This window comes from Athene cunicularia, assembly GCF_003259725.1.
Source record: "Athene cunicularia isolate RWA chromosome 2 unlocalized genomic scaffold, athCun1 chr2_part1, whole genome shotgun sequence".
Lineage (NCBI taxonomy): Eukaryota > Metazoa > Chordata > Aves > Strigiformes > Strigidae > Athene > Athene cunicularia.
Window position 1 is genome coordinate 141,356,827 of NW_020799095.1, and position 27,799 is coordinate 141,384,625.

General features: G+C 41.7%; 1 protein-coding gene across 2 annotated transcripts; it reads right to left on the reverse strand.

The window, feature by feature from the left end:
- Positions 1-922: 922 nt before the first annotated feature.
- ANXA13 (annexin A13) lies at positions 923-26,254 on the reverse strand. Of its 2 annotated transcripts, XM_026842568.1 has the most exons (12): positions 26,196-26,210; positions 24,442-24,516; positions 12,539-12,617; positions 9,582-9,676; positions 7,739-7,909; positions 6,459-6,492; positions 6,298-6,377; positions 5,554-5,622; positions 5,276-5,377; positions 3,322-3,397; positions 2,383-2,495; positions 978-1,259 (listed from the first exon to the last, which is right to left on the reverse strand). In XM_026842568.1, the coding sequence occupies exons 1-12, from the start codon at positions 26,208-26,210 to the stop codon at positions 1,140-1,142; spliced, it is 1,029 nt and encodes a 342-aa protein (XP_026698369.1). In that variant the 3' UTR covers positions 978-1,139. The 2 variants fall into 2 exon arrangements, with proteins under 2 accessions (XP_026698370.1, XP_026698369.1); XM_026842569.1 differs by lacking the exon at positions 24,442-24,516 and having other exon boundaries at positions 923-1,259; positions 26,196-26,254.
- Positions 26,255-27,799: the final 1,545 nt, after the last annotated feature.

The following is a 27,799-nucleotide window of genomic DNA, read 5'->3' on the forward strand; positions in this document are numbered from 1 at the left end:
TAGACAGCCAGGTAATACTGCTGTGACACTGATACAATCAGGGAGAAACTGGACCAGTGCTTCAGAAATACTATTTTCAATGGGAATTAGATGCCATCAGCCATCATACCTCTTGAGGATCTAGGTCTGAAAGATCCTTCCCCTTGCAGAGTGGTACTCAAAAACGGGAAGAGGCTAGACGCAAAGAAACACAAGCCCATCTCCTTGACCCAGACTCTTCTCTCTCCTTATTTGTCAGTCTCTGTCATGTTACTTTTCACTTATATCTTCTCTCATACGATTATAGGATTTCAGGGTAATTCAGGGAGGAAGGCACCTCCAGTGGTCTCTAGTTCAACCTCCTGCTCAAAGCAGAGTGAGCCATGAGATCAGACCAGGCTGCTCAGGGTTTTATCCAGCCAGATCTTGGAAACCTCCGAGGATGGAGACCATGCAGCTGTCCTGAGGCTCACATCTGCCTTTGTGGGAAGCAGCATTTCCCTGCCTGACAGATCTACCTCACAAAGCCCCATCTCTTCCCCAGCAATGCTCCTTGCACCATATCCCAGGACATAGTCCTGATGGGGACTGCAAGTCCTTATCCCATTTATTGGATGATTTGGGAGATGACTATGCTGAGAGGGCAACTCACAGACAGGGAAATCACTCTGACCTTCCCTGTTGATAACAGGATTTTAATCAGGGCCTGACTTAAATCATTAATTCACAGCCCTCAGGTTGTTTAAAGAGCCGTGATAATGGGCTGGGAAGACATCACTATCCATTATCTCTTGGCAGGACTGTAACAGCATGATATGGCACCCATCAAATTGGGGAAAGAACATAGATAATCTTCAGAACAAGAAAGACAGAAAATCTACCCAGAAGAAACAACGACAGAAGATTCCTCCACATATGCAAACACAAAGAGGTCAATTTAGATTTAGTTTTTCTAACATGTCTTTATTGCTTAAGGACATTTGGCAAGATAGCCATAACATAAACCTCACGTCCAGCATTACTTGGCAACGCATTTCCCAGCTGGAAAGAAAATAAATTGGATTTTTTTTCTTTGTGCTAATGCCACATTTTTTGGATAGTATTTTGGAAACTAATCAAGAGGTGGCTGCTCAGCATGCCTACTCATTCTTGATGGCTTTTTAGTGCAAAAGAGCCAGCAGCAACTTTCTGAAGTCCCCAGAGGTATCCGATCGGACAGCTTCAGCTAGCGACTTCTTGTACATTTGCTGGAACTTCTCCTTTATTGCTGGCAGGTCACTCTGAGGAGACACCGAGAGCCTCTTTAGAAGAGTGGGATGTGCTTTGAGTAATGTGCCCTGCTCCTACCAGGACCCCTGGAGTCTGATCCAGGGACCACTGCACCCACTGGGAGGAAGAGAGGAGAAAGCAGGAGGTCTAAAAATCTTGGAGAACTTTCAGTCTAACATTTGGGTTTGAGGTAAGCCCATGTCAGATGGTATGGTGAGGGGATGCTAGCTGTGAAGAGGGGTACGGGCCTGTGTGGAGAGCTGTGCTGGGGCAGGTGGGGGCATCTCTGCCCAGTGCTCAGTGGTGCCGTGCAGGCACAGCCTTGGTACTGGACAAACTTGCACATGTTGCTGTGAACTCCTAAGGCCACTCCATGGTGGCAAGAAGGGAAAGAGGCACTTCTGGGAGTATGGCTAAAGGAGAGTTTTGTTCTACTCACAGAAGTAATTTTCTGGTTACTGGGAGTGGGGTCAGAGAGAGAATTAAATACCTTATCCCGAGCTTTCCTGTGAAAAGGCACCCACAGCACGCATCTGATCTTTGGTCTGAGTGGACCATGACTTAACAGAGAGACTACCCTGGAGTCTAATTTCTCACAGGCTGCTGATCATTGAGAAATATACTCTCCTTGTCCCTGTGAATGACTCCTCCTCTATGTCAAGACTGAAACAGCCCTGAGGTTACAACCTACACAGCTTACAAGGAAGGAAGACTTAAAGGCTGTGTTTAAGATCTCAAATGTCTTGTGTAGTTCTGTGCTTTTTAAAATGACAATTATGTCCTTTGGTTCTTATTTTTCATCCCTCCTCCCCATCTGTTTTTCCCAGCTGGAATCAGAGAGAATTGGCAACATATGTTTATAAGCAATTCTCAATTTAGAAACTGCTGCTTTATCATTACTTAACTAGGAATTTACTTTTACACATCCTATTGGGGCCAGACCTCCCCATGGGTTAGTTTTAACCAGGTACAGTGGACTCCACTTGAAATCGTGTGCCTAGGTACAAAAGCAGAGTGTGACCACTGATGTCACTGGGCTGAATGGGTTGACAGAGCACATGATCTGCTAGGACTCTCTCCATACCCTTTACTTTTGTATTTCTCCCAGCGCTGGTGTGAAGCAGGGTACCCTACCTCAGACCTGGTCACAAGGATGCGAATCAAGGTCTCTTCGTCAGTCCCACCTCCTTTCATCGACTTGTGTAGAAGTGTAGCAAAGTAACCTGGGCAGTCTTTGGCACAGCTGACTAGAGAAAACAGTAAGAGGCTTCATTATACTTGTATATTTACACCTCATGATACATATTCAAGGAGAAGGAAATAAATAGGAAAGAAATAATGGAAACTCTCTAAGGTTTATGCTCAGACATGTGAGCTGGTAGAGCTTTCTGTGACTGGTACCCTATCAGTATGCAAGGAGAAGTGTTGGAATCTGAATGGAGATGTATATTTCTCCATAGGGAAAGTGTGTTACACAGTGCGATGATCAGCACTGAGTACTCTGCTGTTCCACAGTGAAAATGGAATGAATGAGAACGAGCATTTGGCCCCTCTGGAGTTCCTCTTGCCCATCTATTCTTGGCGTGGCTGCTCACTGCAGGTCACAGGAGCAAGATTTGGGAGAGCCCAGATCCAGATGGATAACAGCAATACCGGTAAGCTAATCAGAGCCAGGGCACAGTCTTAAATACTAGTCACAGTCATCCCCAGTGCTAAATTGCTGTCGAGGACTTTGTACATTTTTGTGGTGGCTGGCTAGCAAATGATGCCCAGGCATCTGCTGGAAGTTATCAATTGCTATAGCCTCAGGGGCAGAATGGAGGTAGCCACCCTGTGTTAAGAGGGCAAATAATTTAGCTGTGTGGAGAGAAGCTGTGTCTGACAAGTTTCATTTCTAAAACCAGTGGGTCCAAATCACTACAAAAAACTGTCTCTTCTTTTCCTGGCAGATATGTCAGTTCAGTTTAGGTCTATCTTGATGGCTGTCACACCAGGCTGTACACAGACCCCTAACAACCAACATCAGATGGCAAGAATTAGAAAGCTCTTGACACTTTTTTTTTTTTTTTTTACCAAGAGTGAGATAAGCCTTCTCCAGATCTCCAGATGTTTCACTTTTAATGGATTCTTCTATGTCCTTCCCACACACCTGAAAGGACAACAAAGAGGACACATAATAGCTGCTGTTTGTACATGTCATCCCACTGCCATAAAACCACCATCAAATTTAGGATCCAATGGCAAAAGGCAGATTCAGATCCTTTAGAGTCTTCCCAATTAATTCAAGGGCAAATGAAGTTCTTCTCTGGTGTAAGGGCTCACTGGCACCAAGAGAGGAAGTTCTATGCAGCCAGGTAAGGCACAACAGTTAAGAGATGGATAACCTACAGCAAGCAGTCACATGTATCTGAGGGCTTCTAGGACAAAGGAGCTGCAGCTTCTTCTTGAATGACCCCTAGTCAAGAGAAACTGTTTGAGTGTCCTCTAACCCCTCTATCAAAGGCTCTGGATGGCTCCCACACAAATAAGATAATTTTTGGAGCTTTACCAGGTCTATGAAGTTACTTATTGTCTTTGGCTTCCCAGGGAAAGTTTACAAGCACTGCAGTTGTTCCCAAGTTTTTGTATTATTCTGTAGGAAAGGGGAAAAACAGACTGCCACTTCAAAACAGAGTTTATCCTGACTTTTGTGAACTTTGTGAACCTCAAAGGCTTTTATTTTCCTCTGTTTTGCCTATCAGAATGGCCCTGCATAGTTGTAGATTCCAGTGAACTTTTAGGTCAGAGCTGGGAGACCATGCATACAAGGCAGCAAGGGGTACCTTCTGAGGATTTAGACTCCTTCAAATTCCCAACCTGGTTTAGATCTTGCCCTATTTATCTTTCCAACTGCAGAGGAGGACTTGCATTGCTCTAATGTTGGCCCACTTCTATTTCAAGTACAGCCAGGCAGGATGTGGTAGATTGGTTTGGGCAACCTGATCTGCTTGGCTTTAGGAATCGAAAAGCCAAGGTAGCTTGGCTATCGGAACATTTAACAGTACCCCCAGGGTTTGAGCCACTCCAAGGGAGAGAGTATCAGTTAGTGACCAGGTTTGTTCTCCTGCCAGCAAGAAACCAAAACTTGGATTGAGCTGCAAACATTTTTCCAACTATGGGTTCTTTATTATGCTGACACTGAATTTTTTTTCATCTTCAGTGCCTAGGGTTACAGTTTTCTGATAAACTCAGAGTCATCCTAGGGAAGTTCAGGACTGTGAGCCAGAGACTGGAGGGGTGACCCTCTCCTGAGAATAAATGTCACTGCTTAGCTTCCACTTCTCTGCCAGCAGAAGGACCTTGGATCTCCCATTGCTTTGACTTTCTGAGGTCATTTTCAGGCAAGAGGTCTCAGTGGAAGTCATCTCCAGGCCCGGGCATGAGTGAAATATCCCTGGAGGGTGACACAGGGAGAAGTACCAGACAGCTGGGATCCTGCTGCCTGCTTTGCCTTATGTTTGGAGACAGAGGAGAGAGCAGCACAGTATCTGCACAGGCTGTCTGCCCAGTGTGGGCAGAGAGGAAGAGGCTGGAGATGTGCCTCTGCCCAGCCAATATGAGTGTGTGAAGCAGGGGGATGAGGAGGGGAGACCTTGCGAGGCTCTTTGGAGAAGGAGAGGCAAAGTCCAGAAAAGCAAAACCCTGCTTCAGGGCAGGAGTTTGTGAACCTGTCCCCTTGCTGGTCCTCCTGCAGGAGTGGGGACACCCACTGTCATGCAGCTGTAGCAAGGAAACATTGTGATATTTATTTGGCTGGATGTTGTGTAGGTTATGAAGGGGAAGAGGTTCTTCACTGGCAGAAGATACAGCTTTTATCCCCTATTTCCATAAGATCAGGCTCCAGTTGCATAAAAATATTTTCCAAGATACTTAAAGCAGTCAAGAAGTTTTAAAATGACAAATAACGGAACACCTGCTCTACATGTCATTGTAGAGTCTGCAAACTACATTTCAGGCCCTATACACATCACAGAAGTGAATAACTCACCTTTTCGTAGACTTGAAATGTAGCTCTCAGCTGACTATAGCTTCTCTTTGCTAAGACCACATTGAAAGCCAGCTCCTCTGTTCCCCAGCGGCCTTCTCCTGCCTTAAAGATTACATGTTATTTTTGTAAAGCAGCTGTTTCTCCACCGTAGAGACAAGCCATCCTTGCTCATCTCCTTACACTGCCATCGCCCCTGTGCTTGGTGTGTTTAGTCACTGCTGAAGCAGCCCTTGCAGTGCAGCTCAGGGAAAATGGGGATTTTCCACAATTGCACTTACTTTATACAAATCTGTAGCATCTTGCTCAGCGAGCTCTGCATTGACCTGTTGGGTCTCATCTCGGCTTGCCTGGAGAAAAGGACATGACCGTAAAAACCAGCAGACCAAATGCTGGTTACATTTCAAAGTGGAAGGGAAGATTGTCAGCTTTGTGGCCCTCACAGATATTTTGGTTATAGTTTTGCTGCCATCTGCTGACAAATGCCTAGTAATGGGGCACTCAGATCCTACTCTTAGTTATACTGTCTTTATGAAGGTTTTGTTTTTTTTTATTTCATGTTTAAAATAAAGTGTGGTTTAAAATAAAGTGTGTTCTAATGGAAAATATGCTTTCTTGGTGAATGTAAGATTAACGTAACAGCAATCTCTTTCTTACAGGTTCTGTATCTATCTGAATTGTAAAATCCTCAGCTGAGATGGAAATCAGATTTTGCTGATTTGGGGCAGAATTCAGCAAAATGTAGCCATGACCTTGAATGGGTATTCTAGCCATTACCACGGTACAAATAATAATAAAACAATGCCGTTTTATAATATTACTTCTGATTTTATAAATTAAAATTTTGTACATTAAAAAGCTACAGATATAGAAGGCTCTTATACTGAAGAATGCCTTTTGCTTACTATAATTACATTATTAGAAATACCAGCTAATTCTTATTATGATTAGTCAGGGTAGACAGGATAGAGAAAAGGAAATATCTCTGTCAAGTAGCTGTATAAGAAGAAAGCCCTCAGCCTTACCTCTAGCACAGTGACTAATATCTTCTGTAGAGAGCCACTTGTGTCACTTTTAACATCAGACTCTAGATCCCTATCAAAGACTATGGAGAAAAAAAATCTGTGAGGGTTCACCCAATGATAAAGGCTTTAAAAGAAGGAGTTTGAAAGACAATGCTACTTACGCTGTTTGTATGCCTCCTTTATGTTTACAATTTCCTAGGTAAATAAAGCAAATAAATAAATAAGGAAAAATATTCAGAACCAACAAAATAATCAATTAATACAAATACATGTAATTAATTCATAAATAAACAAGCAAGTCAGTACCATGCCCATGTTGCATGAGGTGTAGCGGGCACAGGTGCGGGAGAAGCGAGATTCCTATTCCCTGCTCATGGTGGGACTCACTGCAGCGCAGGGACACGGCTTAAACCCAGCCCAGTTCAGGACAGCATTTCAAGGGATGCCCGACCTGTGCAGGCTTCCCTCTGGTTACCTTGTGTTTAGGTGAGTCCTGCTTTCATTTGGGATAGAGTTAATTTTCTTCCTAGTAGCTGGCATAGTGTTGTGTTTTGGATTTACTATGAGAATGTTGATAACACACTGATATTTTAGTTGTTGCTAAGGAGTGTTTATAGTCAGTCAAGGATTTTTCAGCTTTTCATGCTCTGCCAGAAAGAAGGCTCAAGGCGCACAGGAATTTGGGAGGGGACACAGTCAGGACAGCTGACCCAAACTGGCCAAAGGTATATGCCACACCATATGACATAATGCCCAGTATATAAACTGGGGAGGAGTCGGCTGGGACGGGCAGATTGCTGCTTGGGGCATTGGTTGGCAAGTGGTGAGCAATTGCATTGTGCATTACTTGTTTTGTATGTCCTAATTTTTAAATAATAATAATAATAATAATAATAATTATTATTATTATTATATTATATTATATTATATTATATTATTCCTTTTCTGTCCTATTAAACTGTCTTTATCTCAACCTGAGTTTTACATTTTTATCCCAATTTCTCACCCATCCCACTGGGTGGGGGGAGTGAGCAAGTGGCTGGATGGTGCTTACTTGCCAGCTGGGGTTAAACCATGATGAGGAGTAAACTGAAGGGCTTTTTGAAGGGGATCACATTCCCGTACCTGGCAGGAGCCACCTCTGAACAGTCAGAACAGTGCCAAAGCTGTCTTTAACAGGCACCCAGGGATTTCTCTATCATCAGTGTTGCTCTGTGCTATCCATGGGAGATGAGTAGGACAAAGGAAGGAATTTGAATGTTATTGCTCTCAAGTCCTACAAGTGTTTCAGCCCCAATGTGGCAACATTACTGCTGCAGCCAGTGACAACAGGTATTTCAGCCATGGAACCTGGTATGATCCCTCCTCCTCATCTTGCTGGGGTGCTCTTGGTGAGCTCTTTGCCCTGCTACCTAAGGAAGGTCACACATGGTGTCCCAACCTTATTGTTCCGTGTGCAGAGAATCTCAATCAGCAGCGACTCATCTGTCCCAGCGCCCTTCATCGCCTTCTGAAGCTCTCGGGCCTCATACTCACAGGGCAGGTCCAGCAGAGCCAGCACAGCCTTTTCGAAATTCCCACTCAGGTCTCCTTTCAGGACCTCTTCCAAATCCTGAAGATACAGTCAGAAGGGTTAGCGCAAAAGCTGAGGTGGGATTAGAGGGTTCTTAATTTGTTTTGGGGAATTTAATTATTTCAAAGCTGCTTTTGTACTAAAAAGGGACAAAAACATTAAAAAGCCCTTAAATACATGGACTTCTTTTGCAAAATAAATTCCCTAAAAATTTTTGTTTCAGATTGAATTAAATGATTGTCTCATCTTCAAATACCAGCTGATGGTCCAGTTTTGATTCTTACTTGTTTAAATAAATGCAAACTGCTGTTTTTAAAAGCTTAATGGGAGACTACTCTGAAAACACAATGCAGAAACTTCCTGCTTTGAAGAGACGCAACAGAAAGGATCAAATTTACCAAACTTCTCTTCCTAGTTTTGGTTAAAATTGACATACTGGAAAAAGCAACAAATTAATACAAAGTGCTTTGGTGACAAATAATCACCATTTTTTTCACAAAAAAAAAAATCTCAACCTTCTCTGATACAACCTACTTAATTCAAAATTGGTAAGACTGGAGAAGAACTAGCTAGTGTATGTACGCTGAGAAGGATGCCTGCTGATGATTTATTTGAAGTTTTATCTGCAGTTAACATTTCCTGTAGTATGGGAAGTACTTGACAAGTTCAGAACAACAAATGAAAAGCCCAGCTCTAAATCTATTGTTCTTAAATACTCTTTTATACAATCGCAAGTGAACACTCAATCTATTCAAGTCAGTGGCTGACCTGGTGTTGGAGAAGTTTCAACATGCGCACCATGAACCTTGCTTCCTAGAGCAGCAGGAGAGTGAAATGGTACAACTTGTGGCCCCTTCCTGAGAGATTCAGGCTGCCTGGGCAAGCGAGAGGGGTTGCTACTGCTGATGTAAATGGTTTGTCACACGGCATTTGATAATTTCTAATGCCTATTTTTACGAACCCTCATAGAACTAAATCTACAGTAATTATGTAACGAAAATCTTTATCATGCTTGCTGTAAGTTTTACATACAGAAGGTTTTCAGGTTCAGTGCCGCCTGTCTCATTAACATTGATTAATGACTAATGAGCAAGCAGACCTTAAGAAAATACCAATTTAATAATAAGCTCTGCAGGATTCAGCTGTTTACCTAAATAATATATTGAAAGATTTATTTTTATTACATGCAAAATCATTAAGGCAGTTTACATTTCCTCCTCCAGAAATCAAGTGCCCTATGAGACTTCTTAGTTTTACAATGTATGTTCTACTTCACCACTGGAAGAAATCAATACTACATCTATTAAAGTCAACAAAAATATATTGATGTAAGATCAAATAGTTCTTCTGACTTTGCATCTGGTCTGAGAAGGATTTTGACTTAAAAAATCCCTTTTACATTAATTCTTTTTTCTGAATGTGCCGAATATCAACACAAACTGAAATAGTTTTTATTTCAGTTATGAATTATTTTCTACCTCTCCTAACTTTGATTAAAAGCTTCTGATCTGGTTAAGGTAGATTTCAAGAAGACTCTGAGGCCCAAGATTGGAAATATAACTGGTATTTTAGGAGATAAAATAAATTGCTGAATCAGAAACTAACTGGTGTCCTTAAATCCACTGTGCCCTTGATATTTTCAAAAGGAGAGGCCTACAGGCTATATTTTTAGCAGGCAAGTGGTTTGAAACAGAGAGACGTTTTGAAATACCTTGCTATACAGAGCCTTGTACTTCTGTTTTATTTGTTGTCTCTGCTCTGATGTTCGACTCGACAAGACTTCAATAATTTTCTTTTCATCGGTTCCTGAAAAAGAAGTTGTGCATAGAAATTATTTAATCAGGAATCTAATGCAAAGGAAAGAAAATATGATCTCTAAATAGAAAAAAAAAAAAAGTTATACATATATCCCATTGTTACCAACTTCAGTATTTCATAGAATCACAGAATACCAGGTTGGAAGGGACCTCAAGGATCATCTGGTCCAACCTTTCTTGCCAAAAACACAGTCTCGACAGGGTGGCCCAGCACCCTGTCCAGATGAATCTTAAGTGTCCATTGTTGGGAAATCCACCACTTCCCTGGGGAGATTATTCCAGTGGCTGATTGTTCTCATTGTGAAAAATTTTCCTCTTGTGTCCAATTGGAATCTTCCTGCGAGTAACTTGTACCCATTACCCCTCATCTTTCCCATGTGACTCCTTGTAAAAAGGGAGTCTCCAACTTCTTTGTAGTCACCCTTTAAATACTGAAGAGGTGATAAGGTCTCCCCTAAGCCTTCTCTTCTCAAGGCTGAACAAATCCATTTTTCTCAGCCCTCCCTCATAAGACAAGCTTCCCAGTCCCTTGATCATCTTTGTGGCCCTCCTCTGGACCCTCTCCAGCCTGGCCACATCTTTTTTGTATAGCAGGAATCAAAACTGAACACAGTACTCCAGGTGTGGCCTGACAAGTGCTGAGTAGAGTGGGATAATGACTTCTTTATCTCTGCTGGTGATGGCCTTGTTAATGCAACAATTGATGTAATTGTTGATGTGTAGCATCTAAGATTCTTTTGAGGATATACTTAACTGTAGTCATCTACAATGTTCAGACAATAAAATAAAAGTTCAGCATCTTGTGCTGCTCATACTTAATCAGGCAAATTGAGTCTTCTGTTTGAGACTATCAGACACCACTCCTAAAATCAGGGTTATGCCAGTGCCCATAGGCTGACATACATGTTTTTGCTGACAAGGCTTTTGAGTAGTCCTGAGAGATCAGCCATCAGATCCAGTTCAATAAGACCATGAATGCTTGTGCCAGCACAGTAGAATGAACGGTGTGGGGTGAGAGGCCAGGGTAGGTGAGGATGTGTTTAAATCAGCTTCATTAACCCACAGTCTGAATATATAGCCTGTACAAGTGCTTTGCACTAAATGGAGTCAGGAAGAGGAGCAGGAACCAGCCTTCATGGTCTGAGCCTCTGCTGATGCTGTTTTGCTTAGCAAAAGTAATTAGAAGTGAAGTGGGAGCATGGGGTGCCCCAGTGATGGGCATCACAGCAGTGGTATCCCCCAGGAACCTGTGGGGGAACTGAACACGCAGGTCCCCTCCAGCAGAAAGCCCTTGGGCAGCTTTGAGCTGTAACTTATGCAATGGACGGAAGCAGCTTACTAAAGGCAATGACATTGTTCTTGTACTTTTCTTGCCCTCAGCCATATAAACAGATGTTTGCACTAAACAAAGCTGCTGGAAGGCATTTGTTACATTTGTGGCTAAAGGGACAGGGTCACAGTGATGATACCTGGATGTCTGAAAGAGACAATAGAGTAGCTATTGCATTAATTCATGTGTCCTGGTACTCTTCCATCTAAGGACCAGCAGACTGCCTCAAGCATTATTTCTTCAAGACAAGTATTGAAATGAAGAATGTGTATCAGGAAAGACCTATGACCCTGCATGTGACGGGCACTGCCAAAATGCCCATAGCATATAAAGGGTTTAGATGGCTGATCAAAGGCATCAAGCTGTATCCCAGGTCTGCTGATGAATGCAGGTCAGACTGGCAGACTGCCCCATGGTCTCCTTGTGCTCTTTCATCTGTTGCATCCATCGACTGGACTTTGTGCTGTGCCTCATCTCATGCTCTCAGAAACAGGGACCAACAAGGGTTTCCAAGGAACTACCAGTACAAATGGTTAAAATGATATTGGCATTCAGCAGCAGCTGATGCGTTTTCATTCCTGAATATCACCACCAGATACATACAGGACAAGTTTAGGGCATCTTGTCCAGTTGTTCCTGCTTAGAACTGAGGCATAAGGCATGGTTCAATTTTAGAAGGAAGAGCACTCCTATCTGACAATGCAGGGTTAAACTCTCAGTAGATGAGTCCTCTGTGGAACTGCCTTGAGGGGGCTCAGTCACAGGACAGGAAGAGTTCCTAAAATTCAGGACTTACTAGCTGATTTTGAATGCCAGTGCCATACCAGGAAGAGATGCTTGAATATATGTTTACTGTGCAAATGTCTGGAGTGAATTAGTAACTTATTGTTCTTGTGTGCTGCCTGGATGTTCTTCCTCTGCTGGTCATTGTCACCTCCATGGACCTGAGGATCCTATGAACACTGCATTCCTCATTCACACCAGGGCAGAGTCAGCCAGCTAACTTCAAACTATCTTAGAAGATGGTGGAAGCCAGTACTTTTGGTTAAAAATCACTGATGCAGATGGAGAGCATCATATATTCCTTTCAACTGATGGAGCTGCAGTGGGCTCTGATGAACATGTGGAGTTGGCAATGTTTTTTACTGGTCCTTGAAGGCCTGGGAAAAGACATATAACCATGACCTTAATCTCACCTGACTAGCTGGACCCCATGACTGTTATATCAGTCTTGACAGCCTGATGTTCCTATCTCAGGGAGCAAAGATCATGTTTATCCCAATCCCCTGGAGCCAAGCAATTAACAAACTAGATCTTACCAGTTTTTGAGGAACAAGCCGGCTTCCCATTTATCTTAACCATATAAAACTTCAGGGGTGTGCAGGTTCTTTGAATCAGTAAGTGACAAAAAGCATAAAGATTACCTGAAAATGGTTGGAACAGTTGTTTTGCCCTAAATTTATGTATATGCTCTTCATAATATTGAATTGCCCTTTGTATAAATAACATGAGCTTTCTTACCCGCTCCTTTGCAGGCACTATGTATTTTCTTGGCATCCCGGTCTGCATCAAAACCATGATGATGGCGTTTATTGGTTGACTAGAAAAACAGGCACAACAGATACATGGGAAAGAATTTTGCATTAGATTCTCTGAATAACAGCAGTTTGGGCCAGGTTCTTACTTGATCTTTGTTCACACCAGGTAGACCCTGAAGCTTTGCTAAAATACTGTATCTATCACGAGGGCTCCTAGAATGGATCCACAAATAGCTGTCACCACATGACACACAGTGCTGATCGTATATAATTTTTGTTCTGCCAGTTCAGGCTTATTCAAATAATTTAAAGGTAATAACTTCATACTAAAAATCTTCGGGCAAGATCAAATATTGTTTGTTTGTACCACTTTAACAATAGGTCAATACGAATGTCTTACCTGATGCGTACAGAACCAGACCCCATCTCTACAGTACGTTTTTAAGTACTAGGAATTTACAGTCCCGATAAGCTGAATAAAAACTGGTCCTGCAAACCTTTCTTGTGTTGATGCATTCATGCTAACAAAATAATTGAAGATATACAACATGATAAAGCTGGTGGGTTTTTTATTTTGGCGAAATAGTACATGTGGTTACCTTCAGCTAAATCTATCAGGGATAATAACTCAAAGTCCACAGCCACAGCAGCAGTTTACAGCCTGACATGTTCAATGTAAACAGAAAACCATGCTTGTTCCTACTAATCTGACAAGCTGTGAATCACAAGGCCTGAAATGCTTGTACACCCTCTATTCTGCTGTTTCTCAGTCAAAGGTAGAAGTCTCTGAGACCACAAGGTCAGCAACATTTTCAACCCCTGTAATATCATGGATCAGATCTTTTAAATGCCTAATCTCTAAAATAATACTGGGAAATATGTCCTAGGCTCCTAAATCAAGTAGAACTATATGTACATCATGGATTCAGGGGGTCAAAGCAGGCACTGCAGGTGCTTTGGCATTTCCATTCAAATAGCAACATGTGGATCAGGCTACTCGCTTTGCAGGGCTGCCAAGCACTGGCACGACTGCTGTTAATTAAGGGTTATGATACCCCAGGGCACAACACTCCTTTCTCCCTTAAATTAAGGGTTATGACACCCCAGGGTGTGGCAGTCTGCTTTTAAGCCCTCTGGAAAATCCCACAAGCCTAGTGAAGAGTAGAAGAGCCTAAATGGCTGATTAACCTCCTTGTCTTTGGGTGTAGCACAGGGCAGAGATGATTCCTGAAAGACATTAGGCACAAGATCATTCTGCTTTGTGGGATAAAGAGAATTTAGCCGTATGGCTGTGGGCTATGCTTTGCCACACACACATCTGGCCTGAGAACAACCTGTTTAATTTACAAGTACAGATATAATCTGGAAGTCTGTTGGTATTCTGCAAAAGTTTAAGGCTGTGATCTACTAGATGGAAGAGCAACAGCCCTGGACAAAGGAGTCCTCTGTCAAAAGACAAGGGGTCTTTTCTCAACGAGAAAACTCAAATCCACTCCCTACACTGCTTTACCAATGTATCAGTGTGATAGACTGAAGGCCATTTAGGTACCTGGCTTTTCTAATGCAGTTAGCAGCTAGGGTACAACTTACTGCTAACGGTAGCTGCTGTAGTGCAGCCATCTCACTGAAATGGGAAGTTATTTTTAAAAGAAAAACAATTAGTAGCACAATAGCAATGCAATAATTTCTCTAGGTCTCTACAGCACAAGGTAACACTTTCATTGCTACATCATTATCACAAATGTTGCTTGTAAACATGTATCCTATTGTATGCTCTGACACACACACATGCTTTTCTAAACCCTTCAAACAAGGTGGAAATAGATGCATATAAGTAACTAATATTTTCTAGTGTGATATTTTATTTAACAGTCTTCAAATTTCTTAGGAATTTTGCCAAAAAGGAAAGGAAAAAGTACTAAGTTAGAAAACAGATGCACTGATCACTGTCTTTATCCAAAATTAATTTCATTTATATTTTTCTATTATGATAGGATGTATGTGCTTCTCCTTTGATGGAATCATGTACAAAATACATCTTTTTGCACAACATCCTCAAAAATTAAACAGCTCTAATTTATTTCTTCTTCTCTGATTGCTGCACCCTCATTTTCATTCTTGTGAGAATAAAATTCACCTTTGTTCTCTGTACCAAAACAAATGGTGACAGCTAACCAGACTCAGTAAGTGATGAACTTGGGGGAACAGAATAATGGGACCCCACCATACAACCACAGTTTATTCTGGATATACAGCCCCAGGATGCAAATGCTGCATGTGCATTGGGCCTCTTTGCTGGAAAAATCACACAGGCACAGTGCTGACACAAGGGGTGTGGTCCAGGGGCTCCTGGATGCGTGGTGGATGCACTGAGCATCATGGTGTAGCATTCAGGAGGATGCTCTGCTGCCTGTTCAACTGAATGTGCCCGACTGACGGCAGTGTGTGGTGCAAGTATGCTTTTCCCCTCTCCATAAATACCAAGTTTAACATGCAAAGTGTTTTCAAACACTTCAGTCCATACTTTAACATATGATTGGTAGTATTGTCAGAGCTACCACTGCGTTGGGCAATGCACTCCTAATTACTTCTTGCATCTCTGTCATGCACCCTGGAACAATCCCAAAGGACACTGTAAGCTGGAGAGACAGTATCCCTGCCTCTCCCCTGCACCATGTAGAAAGCTTTTTGTAGGAACAGGTGCATTACCTGAATGGAGTAAATGATGGTGACATTAAGCTATCATTATTTTGGCTCTATAGTGTTAGTATGCTTGTCAGATGTTCATGTCACTCGTACGGCTGATCCTGCTGTCTGTGTTAGGCAGCCAATATTGAAGTTATTCTAGAGGAGTTTGCAAGGCACTTCTTTGCGTGGGTAAAGACCAGGGAAGCAGCTGATAAATCAGCAATAAAAGGGACAAAACAGAGAGAAAAGTGCTAACATATCAAGTGCATAGATTTGACTACTTCGCAGCATCCACATGCTATTCTAATTCATAGGCCCCCAAACTCACTCCAACAATATGAGTTGAGAACCATTGCTCCACATTCACATCCTCCTGACCTGGGACAGAAGATGCACTGCTGAGAAGTGAGAGGAAAACGGCTTTGTCTGGCATTGGGTCCTGCTTTTGAGTCATTCAGCCTGGACAGAAACACCTATACAAACACCCAAAAGCAAGGAGCTGTACTTTGCCTTACCCACCAGCAGTGCTGGGCTGTGGGTATCAACCTTATCATGTTAATGCTGCCACCTCTGCAGCTCTCACTGCCCCAGAGCTATCACAGATGCACTCGGTCCTGGTAATGTCATTACAAGACTCTGGGAGAGTGGTTTGCTCTCCTAGGCTTTGATGGCTGGTCAGTTATGCTCGGGTTTTAGCGAGTCTCTAACTCCTAGGTGCAACTTGTCATTGTAGCTGGTGTCTGTGTGTGTAACAGTTGAAAATGGTAGCACCAGCAACTGAAATAACATTGTGGATTTATGAGGATTCATAAAGACATAAATAAAGAAACATTTCTTTTCAAGGGGAAAATCATGCAGAAGGGAAGGAAAGCCTATTTCTTAATGATGTTCAGGACATGTTTGCTTTAAAGCACTAGAAGAATCTGTTGAGTCAGCTATGTTAAAGCCTCTGTCTTCAAATAAATCACTGAAAAACATTAAATTATGTGCCTGGGGGATGTAATTCTTATAGTACTGTGTGTAATACTAGCATGAACTTTGTAGATAGGAAATCTGATACTCTGGGTAAGTGACTGTCAAGGCCAACGCCTGAGTCACCTGGAAAGACCTGGTTAAAATTCACAACTCGCTGGGTCCCAGCCTTGATCTTGCCTACTGATGAAGTCCTCCCATGCAGGAGAGGGAGAGCTGTTTCAGAACTGTACTGCCTCCTGCCCTGCAGATTTGAACAGGTGGATTTTCCTGCAAGGGATAAATGGCAAAAGAAATTGATGTTTAATAACATTTTTTTTTTTTTTTTTTTTTTGTTGTTGTTGTTGTTGTTGTTTTTTTTTTTAATATGGGCAGAATCACTTTAACATAGGATCTTAGATTAGATTTGAGGGGTTAATGATTTACAAGTGTTATAGCAATTTTGGTGATAGCACGATGTGGTCTGAAATATCGGTGGACAGATTGCATACAAATTTTGCAGCTGGACATAGCATGTAAGGGAACTTGATTTCATCAACTGGTCCAGTTCCATCTACTCAGTTACTCAATTTTCTTCTACATTTCTCACTAATACTTCTATATTAATTAGTGTAACCAGTGTTCTGGTGGTTAGAAATCCTCTTTTCACTTCCAGCTTAGCTGTATTCATGGCCTATGTCTACTTGTTTTTTTCTGCCAACAGTGTTCCTTAGCTTGAACAGTTTTTGCCTCACTCAAGCAGCATATTTCAGACAACATTTTCCCTTGCAATTTTGGGTAGAACTGTCACAAATTTATTTCTACTAAACTGGATTGATTATAACTGGTCTAAAACTAACAATTCTACCTTGTTGTAAAGCACACCAGGTAGTTTTTCTTACTGTAAATTACATTTGACTGTAAGAAGATGTCAGATGAGTTTCTAGTTGAAGATGGTCTGCAATGCTTAGAGAAGCATTTGGAAAGTGTTCCTTGATATTTCAGCATGTGGTGCCCTTATGGTGCACAAATAAACAGTTTAACATAAAGGTCAGCAAAACCGAGAAAGATGTGGGGGGAAATACAAGCTCTGGTGGATTCAAGGCATCGGTAGCCAGAACTGGTGAGAAGTTGCAATACATTGCAGACATTTCTGAAAAAAAAAATCTAATACCTTCCTTGAGCTAAAGACAATTAAGCTTGCAGCAGATACTAATTGCTCATCTGTCAGTAGACAAGAACACAAGAAAAAGTACCATAAGCATGCCAGGTAGCTTCCTGTACAATGTGCCCTACCTGAAAATAACTGATAATACAGCTGAGCAATCACAGCTATTTTTCCATTTCTATCATCTCAAGCAGATGCCACAACCATGTTCAGGAACAGAGGTTTATGGAAGAGTACTGTCAAAACGACAGAAAGAGAACTGCTTGGGATGCTGCTGACTGCTCGATACGCTGCAGCTCCAACACAGATTGATGCTGATAATGTACATGGATAAATGCAGATGCAGACCCTTACAAGCAAATCGCTGGGAAAAGCCAGCAGAAACGTGGCTGCTGACCAGAGCAGTTGAGATGAAGGTCTAATAGCTATGAGGAGAGCTCTAAAAAAGGTTGGATTGATCCAGGGACGTTGAGTGCCTACCCAAGTCTTTGACAGGTCTGTTCTATGTGCTTTATTTAGTGGATGTTTAATTTCAAGCTTCTCTTTGGTTGCTGGTTTGTTTTTGGGTTTTTGGGGTTTTTTTTGTTTTTTTTTTGGCTTAACAGAAATAAAAGATAAATCTCAAAATGGCAGCACATAGAAAGGGCAGACTGACCCAGCCGTGCTCTTTACAGCACTGACTCATGCATGTGAGTGGAGTCTAGAATAAAATTTAGGGCAGTATTCAGTTGTCTAAAAATAGGTATCTGGTGCTGTTAGAGATGCCCCAGGGTAAGCTGCCTGCTGCCTGTCAGAAATGAGTGGTCTCCTGTGGGGCCTGCCTCTGTCAACCCAGTGCAGATGTCTCACATACCTGAGGGCATCACCAGTGGTTACTGGAGTAGGCAAAAAAATCATGCCACAGCTATTTCACCAGTTTTCTTATTCTTCACATATATTTAATTAAGTTCACAAAACTATATTGGAGAAAACCAAGGTTTTAAAGAGAATAACATAAATGAGTTCTATATACAACAATCTGAGCATTCCTTTCTACCAAGCAGGTGAGCACCAGAAACCACTCTGCCTGGTTTCCCAGAGATTTACATCTCCTATATGGTTGATTTTGGTGCCTCTACTACCTACTACAGCTGGGCACAGGCATAATGGCCCATCACTGTGTGGATTCTCACACCACTGTGTGGTGTTTTATAAGGGTTGAGCTCATGCCTCAGTCTTTAGTTCAGGGGATTTCTAATACAGTCTCTCCTCAAGATTTTCAAGAAACATAACAGGCACCTAATAATTTTGAAACTAACACCCTGCTGGTAAAATAATCTAAAAATTGTCCAGTGAGTTCATTTGTAGCTAGGGTAACAGATACATACATACTGCAGTGTCATGTATCCTGTTTCTTCAGGAAGCCAAGGGCCAAACAGTTGATAATGTCCCAAAGTTGAGCACAGGAATGCCGGAAAAACAGACAAGCCCAAACAATCGAAAACCCATCAGAGATTGGAAACTGTGGAACCTGTTGAGATTTATCAGTTCTCACCATGCACAGTCACTGAATTAGGCGTTCCAAGACCTTCAGGGAGCCTCATCTCCAACAAATGAATCCGTTCTCCTCCAGCTCAGCACTGTTAGAGATGTCAGAACTGATTTGGGCAGAGCTGATATTGCTGTAGGCAATGGATAAGCGAGCTGACTTCTCAAGGTGCCTTCCAATTCTATGATTTTCTGTATTCCTCTTTTGTGTAGAGAGGAAAATTTATTTTCTCTGTCTACCAAGAAATATCCCAAACCATCTAGTCCCCTTGTTAGCATAATAAACAACAGGTCGGGTGTTCATCTGATTAGTTAAATTGTACCTAATATACTATAATCACAGAAGACAGCTTTCGGTAAACCAGCACCTACAGGATTAATTTTTTATCAACACACACATACTCAAGATTAAATATTTATCCTGGCAGAAACCTTTAACAAACTGTAATGCAACTGGAATCTGATGTAAAATAGACTAACAGTACTGGATAGGAAAGAAAAAAAAAAGCACATATTGTCTTAGATCTTGTGGTTTTAGTCTTCTACTATACCACATGTTGTCAGGATAACCTCCTGATAGCAGAAAAAACTCTGAACTCCCACCCAAAGGGACAGTCTTAGTGACAGCCCAAATCTCATCACTCATTTCCAAGCATTTCTGTGTGTTAAGAATAAAACACAAGAACAAACACGGGAGTAGGCTGTGCTGCATTTTGGATCTCATCTACTTCCAAAGACAGACTGAAAACATGATGCTATGTCTGTACTTCATCAATAGTGTGATTTGCTAGAACAGACATTTCCAGTCATATATATTTTTTTCAATACTTAATGATACTTTAGGCCCTTTTGAGCTGGCTCAATTATCATAGCAGACAGTATGAGCATAACAGGAATAATCACAGCCTTCTACCCCTATATAAGGTATATTATTCTTTTATAACATTGTCACCTTGTTTTAAACCTATGCATTCCTAATAGAAAATATATCTGCCTGCTTGTGTCAGTTAAAAATGCACTGGAATAAATATCAAAAGAGAGGAGCAAAGTCAGCAGTAGCATCCAACCTGCCTGACAAGCCTCACCCATGGCAAAGACCCTGGAGACATGTACCCCAGAGCAGTAGGTGGGAGAGCTCTCAGAGCTGGCAGGCAGAGAGAGGATTGCCCCTCCACCGGGAGCCTCTGGCTTTGCCATGGGATGGACGAGAGCCCTGGGGCAAGCTGGCAATGTGGGCCTGGCGACCTGTGACTGCCTCTGTGGCAGCAAGGCCCTGGGACACCGGCACAGCTCTGTTCCTGGCTGTGTCAGCCAGCCTGGCATGGGGCTGCAAATATTCCTGGCGGGTAAAAGGGTGACTTGCTCAGAAAGCTCCAGACCATAAACCAGAGGTCTAGCTGAGAAGCAAAAGAAACAAAGGGCAATTACTGGTAGGCAGGGTTGTGTCTCATCTAACTGGGAAAGGCTGTTCAGGGGTGAGGATATTGGGCCATTAGCAGATGGGGGGTTCACCATCTCCTATCATCCTTGCATCAGAGAAAGATGTTCTTCTGCAAGCTCTTCTCCAATGAAATTCAAATAATTGAGCTCAATTATTCAGGTAGGAATTTATGTGAAATGTAAAGGCTTTTAGCACACAGGTCAGAGTAGATGGGTGCTAACATTTAAAAACAAAAGAAGCAAACAGCTGTGGCATGTTGGCAGTGGGGCAGTATCAGCAAGCACCGGGGTTTGAGCTATGGCAATACAAATGTGGTGTTGATAAAACACCTTTTTTTTTGATGTGTGTCAATTGGCAAGCACCACCTTAAGAACTACATCTGTCCTTTTGATTGCAAGGCTTCTTCCTCTACTGTTTTGTAAAACTTACCTGTCATTTTTGTTTGTTTGAGCAATTTTCTCAGTCAACCACAATATGTAACTGGAAAATTGCCATCTGCCTCCTTGACTGCTCAGAGAATGGTATCAGCATCTCCAAATGCCAGGCACCATCTGCCAGGCAGGCTGTCACTCTCCAAAATTCTTACGGCTGTTTTAGGTCTAACAGCTGTACGACAGCAACATGTACTGTCAGGCTAGCTTGCTGCTGACAGTTGGTTCTTATCAAGAACAAAACAATTTCTATATGAATTCTATACTGGATAATACAATATATGCAAGTCACATAGATTAGATATCATTACTCAACAGCCTTCGCAATGACTCAGTGACTCTTTCCAAACTGAGAGATGCAAATAAACTTATTTTCTACATCTGAGACTAAAACTACAGTGATGACAAGATCCTAATACTTTTTTCTATTACAAACAAGTGGCAACAGTGAAGGTAACTGCTCTGAAAGTTATTTAAACTGAAAAAAACATCTCTCATGCAACATCCCTCCTGTTTCTAAATATCTGTTAATATATCATCTCATAATAACTTATGGCTAATTTTTTACCCACTCAATTTATTCATGATCATCACCAGGATAAAGAAGTCCACAATGAAGAGAAAAAATCTTTGGAGGGGGTTGTCTCATGGCTGAATTTTACATTGTTTTAATGTGTCCAAACCCTCTTGTGGCTGGTGGAACTTCTTAATGCAGATTGCGTTTAAAATCAGTTAGCTAGCAAAGGACCATGTAGTGGGAATACTAAAGTTGTAAACTGTAGCTTTTATTTCTAGAGGGCTCGATTCATCTTAAATACAGACACCTTTGAGATGTGCCAGAGTACCTGGCACCTGCATGGGGCTGTCTGAAGTGACACAGGGCCCACAGGGACCTGACTCCTCTGGTGTGGCTGAAGCTTGAGCAGGAAAGGATGCTTGAAACCTCCAGAGATGTCATGTCTGCAGCTAAGTCATGAGTCATGTCTCACTTTACTTCCTTTTAAGACTTATCTTGCAAGTGGAGGCCACAGAAAAAATGGCAAACAAATGGTTTTATTTACCTAGAACATATCTAGAATTCCAAGTTACTCTGTTATGCTGGAGTGGGCGTGCCTACTTTTATTTTATTCACCATAATTCCTGGTTGGAAAACATTTTGTATGCTGGGCCATTAGTGATAATGTTAACTAAAATAAATGATTAGAAACTGGCATATTCTGCAATTTTTAAAGCTGAGATACCAAATCTCTGACTTGCACACTGATAGAGAGATAGATCGTGTTCTTATGTCTTATTAAAAATCTTACACTCATTACCTCAACTAAGACTTGTGATGAGTTTTGCTAAATTAACATTGATGGAACTGAAGTAAATTCTTGTGTATGCCAGCATGAAAGCTAATATGATTTAAGTATACCTATGCAGGGCTGAAAAACACGGACACAATCTTTGGAAACACCATGCTGACTCATGTATTGTAAAACTGAATTATTTAAAAGGACAACTGGAAGGATGTTGCATCCCATTAGGGAAGCCCCAAGATTACGTGCCTCTCCTGTTGGTCCCTGCATTGTTTTTAAAACATTACTGTGCATGATGCATTATCTAAACATCGTTGATACATTCATAGACACACAGAAGGGCTGTTACTATTTTATGTTTAGTGTCCGACAAACCAAATGTGTCTACTGAACTTGGAGGTTTCTGTGTCTAACTCCTTTCCACCTCACAGGGTGGAGGAAGTCTCAAGATACTCCCAGGTCAGCTGACTCACCCAGTAATCAGTTCATTGCTTTAGTCAGTAGTCATAGTTAACAACAAAGGCAGAGTAATTTTTCTGGATAGTAACAACACAAGTTGGAAGATTATACTAAAAATGTTTTATACAAAGAAGAATGTTAGAGAGTCCAGATGCTTTTGATTATTTTTTTTTGGTAAAACATAATTGTTTGTCCTGTTTACATTATGTAAAACATAAATGTAATGACCCTTCGATCTTTCAGATGGGTTCTCTTTTTTTTTGACACAAGTGCATCATACATTTTTAATGGGTAGATGCTTGTTAACCCCTACCGTAGCTGCACTCACAGGACAGCCTCTGACCTAAAAGGAACAGCAAGTATCTTGGATAAAAGGGGACCATGGAAACAAAGCTCTTCCCTAGTGTTGGGCAGCTGAACAAGAAGGTATTTCTGTCTTCTGCTGACTGTGGGCTTATGGCCAGGGACTGAACAAGAATCAACTGTCACTGAATACTGGTCTGCCTGGGGAAGCAACAAATAGCAATTGTGGAGCTTTGCGATGAGATAATAAAATCACGCTGTGGTAAGTAATACTTGTTCTAAGGAAACATTTCTACATTGATAGAAATGTCCATAGGCAACACAGAGGCCCTTGTGATGTTTGTGAGCTTATCCCAAGAGGACTCCTCAGGCAGATATGTTCTCTGGGTTATACTTACTTTTTTTACCTTCAAGTTCTCAAACCATTTGGCCCACAACAACTTGCCACCCCCTTGTTACATTATAGAGTCCTCCCTGGCAGAAACTGGGCTGCTTTACAATGAGAACATGAAACTCAAAGGTGTCCCAGAGAATCTCAAAAAGTGGTTTAAATTAAACACAAAAACTTGCCCACCCCCCCGATTAATTCAAGCCACAAACATCACAGAGAACAACAGAATAGAGTCTTCCTGACAGACAGAAGGTTAGATTCTTGACAAAGAGAAGGTTAAAAAACAATTACACAATATCACGTAAATCAAAATCTGTCAAACTTTTCAAACCATCATATCATCAGAACTATTGCTGCTACTCCCAAACTGTCCACAAAGCACCTTGCTGACAGCAATCAGCTACCCAGATTTTCAGGTGGATTGATTCTACTTGTGGTAATTTTGAAGACAGCAGAAGTACAGATAAGGCTGATGCAAGACTGCAAACAGAAAATAGAGACTTAAAATCTAAGGATGTGCTGTCAAAAACTTTGATTGTAGAAAAAGGGACTGGATCAACTTCAGAGAGCAAAAAGCGTGTGGAAATATGCAGATTCTGAGCTGTAATGTCGCATCAGGTGCAGCTCTCAATAGAGAGCTCAGTTTCCAAGAGAAAGGTACACTTTAGAGCTGGTTTGAAATTTTTTGTCGAATGCATTTTTTTCAGTAAAATGTGTTACTTTTGTTCAAATTAACATGTTCAGGAAGATACCAATTTTGATGAAGGCTTAATTTTAAAACAGGACATTTTTGATATAGCTGAAAAGTTCCATTTTAACTTCCATGTAATGGAACCTTTTTTTTTGAACAATGCTTAGCTTTCAGTGAAAACTTGATTCAATAATGGCATTTTTTTAAAAAAAGCTTTAAAACCTAAATCCATTTAATCAAATATAATACCTCATTTGTCATAGATGATTAATTTCATATTTCTCCCAGAAAAATTTGGGCTATTCAAAAAATTTTAATTTCTGAAATTTCAAAGCAGACAAAATTTTGGAAAGATGCAATACTCAGTGAGAATGAGAAAAATCCCAGTTTTACCCAGCTTTCCAGTGCCAGTCTTGACCATGAAAGAGGAGCTGCCTTTGTGCACTGCAGTGCTCCCACAGCCACCACAAACCACAACAATATGTGCTGCAACACCACAGTGCCCCTTTTCATCCTTCATAAAAAAAGTGCTTACTGGCTCATCTGCTGACAAACTGGTAGTCCCTATGGTTGGTTTCCGTATATCCTCTGTGAATCTGTAAGACTTGCTCTGGAGGTTTAAAAAACACAATACATAAGACACTCGTGAACCTATGGTTGCAAAATACAAGACTAGGAGAAAGAACAAACTGCAGCTCAAAAGCTCTGTACAAACTGATTATTTTCAGGCTGTTCCAGAAGTGGTTCTCTGATACAGATGCAGGCATTTCTCCAAGATTACCTGTAATTTCCTAGGGACAAACACATAATGGTGCAAATCCCAGGTGAGTCATGGGCTGAATCATGAGATTCTCTTCTAACAAATGCTCACACCTCTTCCCACTGAAGCCTGCAGCCCAACTCCAGCATACTGCACCTCTATCCAGGCTACCTAGTCCAGCACGGAGCTTGCACAACTGCTAAACCTGGTTGAGATGCAGTGCTGTCATCTCTGTTCCATAGATAGACCCCAACTGGCTAGTTTACACCTAAATTGAATATGTTTGCTCGGCATTGCATTCAGTGCAGTGTCCAGTGAAAGGCTCTCCGGGGGCAGGACCCGTGGGAGATGCCTGCTGACAACCCTATGATGTGTGCTTATGTGGACACACGGGGCTGAGCAGGAGCTTTCTTGGTCTTGCTTCCTATGCAAAGATAGACTGCTGGACTGCTCACTTCTCTCCCCTTATGCAAGCAGCTAGGCCACAAAATGATGAGGGGGTGGGACCATCCACCCTTTCATAGGAAGACAAAAAGCTCCTTGGCTTAGTAGCTGGAGCTTTGTGCAAATGGTATGGACTCTCTTGCTCAGTCTGGCAAAGAAAATGTCCTGGAGAGCTGGTCCAAAAGCAGCACATGCTCAGCATCTCTCAAGACCTCGTTGAATTTGAATTAAAAATATAGTTAGGCAACACAATAACATAAATCTTAGAGAAACTAATGTAACATTAGCCTCTCGGCAAACAGGCTGTCTTCTATTGATACATACCGTAAAACTGCAGGTTTTCAGCATTCAAGGGGAAATGTGCTGCTGAGTAAATATTGCCTTTTATCCATCAGTTTTAAAACTGGAGCTAAAACCTCCTAACTTCTGCAGCACAAGTTGCTTAATTTTCAGAAGCACTAATCATTCACAATTACCACACAAAATTTTGGCAATTGGGCTGTTTCGAGGTTAAATATCTTTATGCAGATTTAGATATTTATTATCAAAAACCCAAATGTCTCAGTCAAAACTTATACAGTAATTTAATGTAGTAAATCCTGACACTTAGATTTTAATCAGGCCCTTCTGTGAGCACCACACTTTGAGATTACTTCTGTCCCTACTACTCAGTGATAAACTTAGCCAAATTTTGAAAGTGTTGGTCTTTGGGACAGGAAGTTTTTCATACATCTTTGGGGAATTACTTTAGTGTTCAGAATGTTCCAATACAAATTTGCTAAACTAAAATTAGTTTCCCCATGATATCCTATGCATAATTTCTTTTTCTCAAAATTAAAAGTCCTGCGCTTTTTAACTAAGCCACAATGTACGTTAAGACACTTAGAACCTGTGTGTTACAGTAATAGTTTCATTATTCACGTTCTGCAATTAAGCTATGTTACCAGTTACATACAAGTTTCCCACCCACACTTAAAAGTAGATTCTATTCGCAGCTGTATTAATGTCATTTAAAGTGAAAATGGACAAAAATAAAACCAGGAAATTGTTGCATTCTTGACAATCCAAATTAAATAACTACTTACATGTGAACTGCCCATTTTTGCTTAGCCTGAGTGTGGAAGATGCAACTCTTCTGCTCTTCAAGAAAACCAGCATTCAGATGGAATAGTCAACTTTCACTAGAGCAGCTAAATCCTACCCAACCCTAGGTTAATCAATAACTTCTGACATTATTTAAATTCTACTCATTTCAAGGCGGGGTGTATTCATCATTACATAGTGGCTTTATTATCCCTACTATCTAATATCACATCCTGTTGGGTCATGGAACTGCCTAGTTTCTCTAAGAAAAATCAGGATTTCACAATATAGGCCTTGAGATTATACATACTCATTTACCTAATTTTTATTACAATGATTTAAAACTTACAGCTATGATAGTGCCCAACATGAGCTTTCCAAACATTTTAGAAGGAAGGATGCCTCCTTCGAAGAGATTATATCAGATCTCATGGGATTTAGTGGTATTTTAACACTTCATTGAGAACCCTCAGCTCTGACAAAATATTTTGAACAGACTCTCACTGCTTTTATTGGGTTTACATGGCAAGGTTTCGGTAGTGGGGGGATTGCAGGGGTGGCCTGTGTGAGAAGAGACCAGGGGTTACCTCCATGCCAGACAGAGCCAGGGCCAGCTGGACAAAGCTGAGCCCCATCAGTGATGCTGATGGTGCCTCCGTGATAACATATTTAAGAAAGGGTAAAAAGTACTGCACAGCAGCTGTGAGAGAGGAATGAGAAAAATGTGAGAGAAACACCCTTACAGACACCAAGGTCAGTGAGGAAGAAGGGGGAGGAGGTGCTCCAGGTGCCAGAGCAGAGGTTCCCCTGCAGCCCGTGGTGCAGCCCGTGGTGAGGCAGCTGTGCCCTGCACCCATGGAGCTCCATGGTAGAGCAGAGACCCACCTGCAGCCCGGCGGTGACCCCACGCCAGAGCTGGTGGATGTGCCTTGAGGGTAGATGCAGCCCGTGGAGAGCCTGTGCTGGAGCAGCCTCCTGGCAGGAACAGTGTCTGTAGAGAGGAGCCTATGCAGGAACAGGTTTTCTGGCCAGACTTGTGACCCTGTGGGGGATCGATGCTGCAGCAGGGGAAGAACATGAGGAAGGACCAGGAGAGACAAACTATTATGGACTGACTGCAACACCCATTCCCTGTCCCCCTGCACCACCACTCAGGGGAGGAGGTGGAAAAGTTGGGAATGAAGGAGTGAAGCTCAGCCTGGGGAAACAGGCTGGGTGGGCGGGGAGGTGGTTTTAGTTCTGTATTTGTTTCTCACTATCCTACTCTATTTCTAATTGACAATAAGATAAATTAATTTCCCTAAGTCAAGCTTGTTTTGCCTATGACAGTAACTGGTGAACAATCTCCCTGTCTTTATCTCAACCCACAAACTTTATCATCTGATTCTCTCCCCCTGTCTTTTTGAGGAGGGGGAGTGAGAGAGCAGCTTGGTGGGCACCTGGCAGCCAGCCAAGGTCCTGCTTTAGACCTCTGCAAGGACAACCAGAGAAAAATAAGAGAAGAAACCAAATAGACTTGAATTTATAGCAGTTCAGGGGAAAAAAAAAAAAATTAATCTGTGTGATTATCTAAACAGTAAGCAAAAGAAAATCACCATGTTACTGA

Excerpts from the sequence above, each read along its gene's own strand:
- ANXA13 (XM_026842568.1), bottom strand. Across the intron at positions 6,493-7,738 it reads TCTGCACACGGAACAATAAG|GAAATTGTAAACATAAAGGA; the intron begins GTTGGGACACCA and ends TTATTTACCTAG. Across the intron at positions 3,398-5,275 it reads CATTTCAAGTCTACGAAAAG|GTGTGTGGGAAGGACATAGA; the intron begins GTGAGTTATTCA and ends TTGTCCTTTCAG.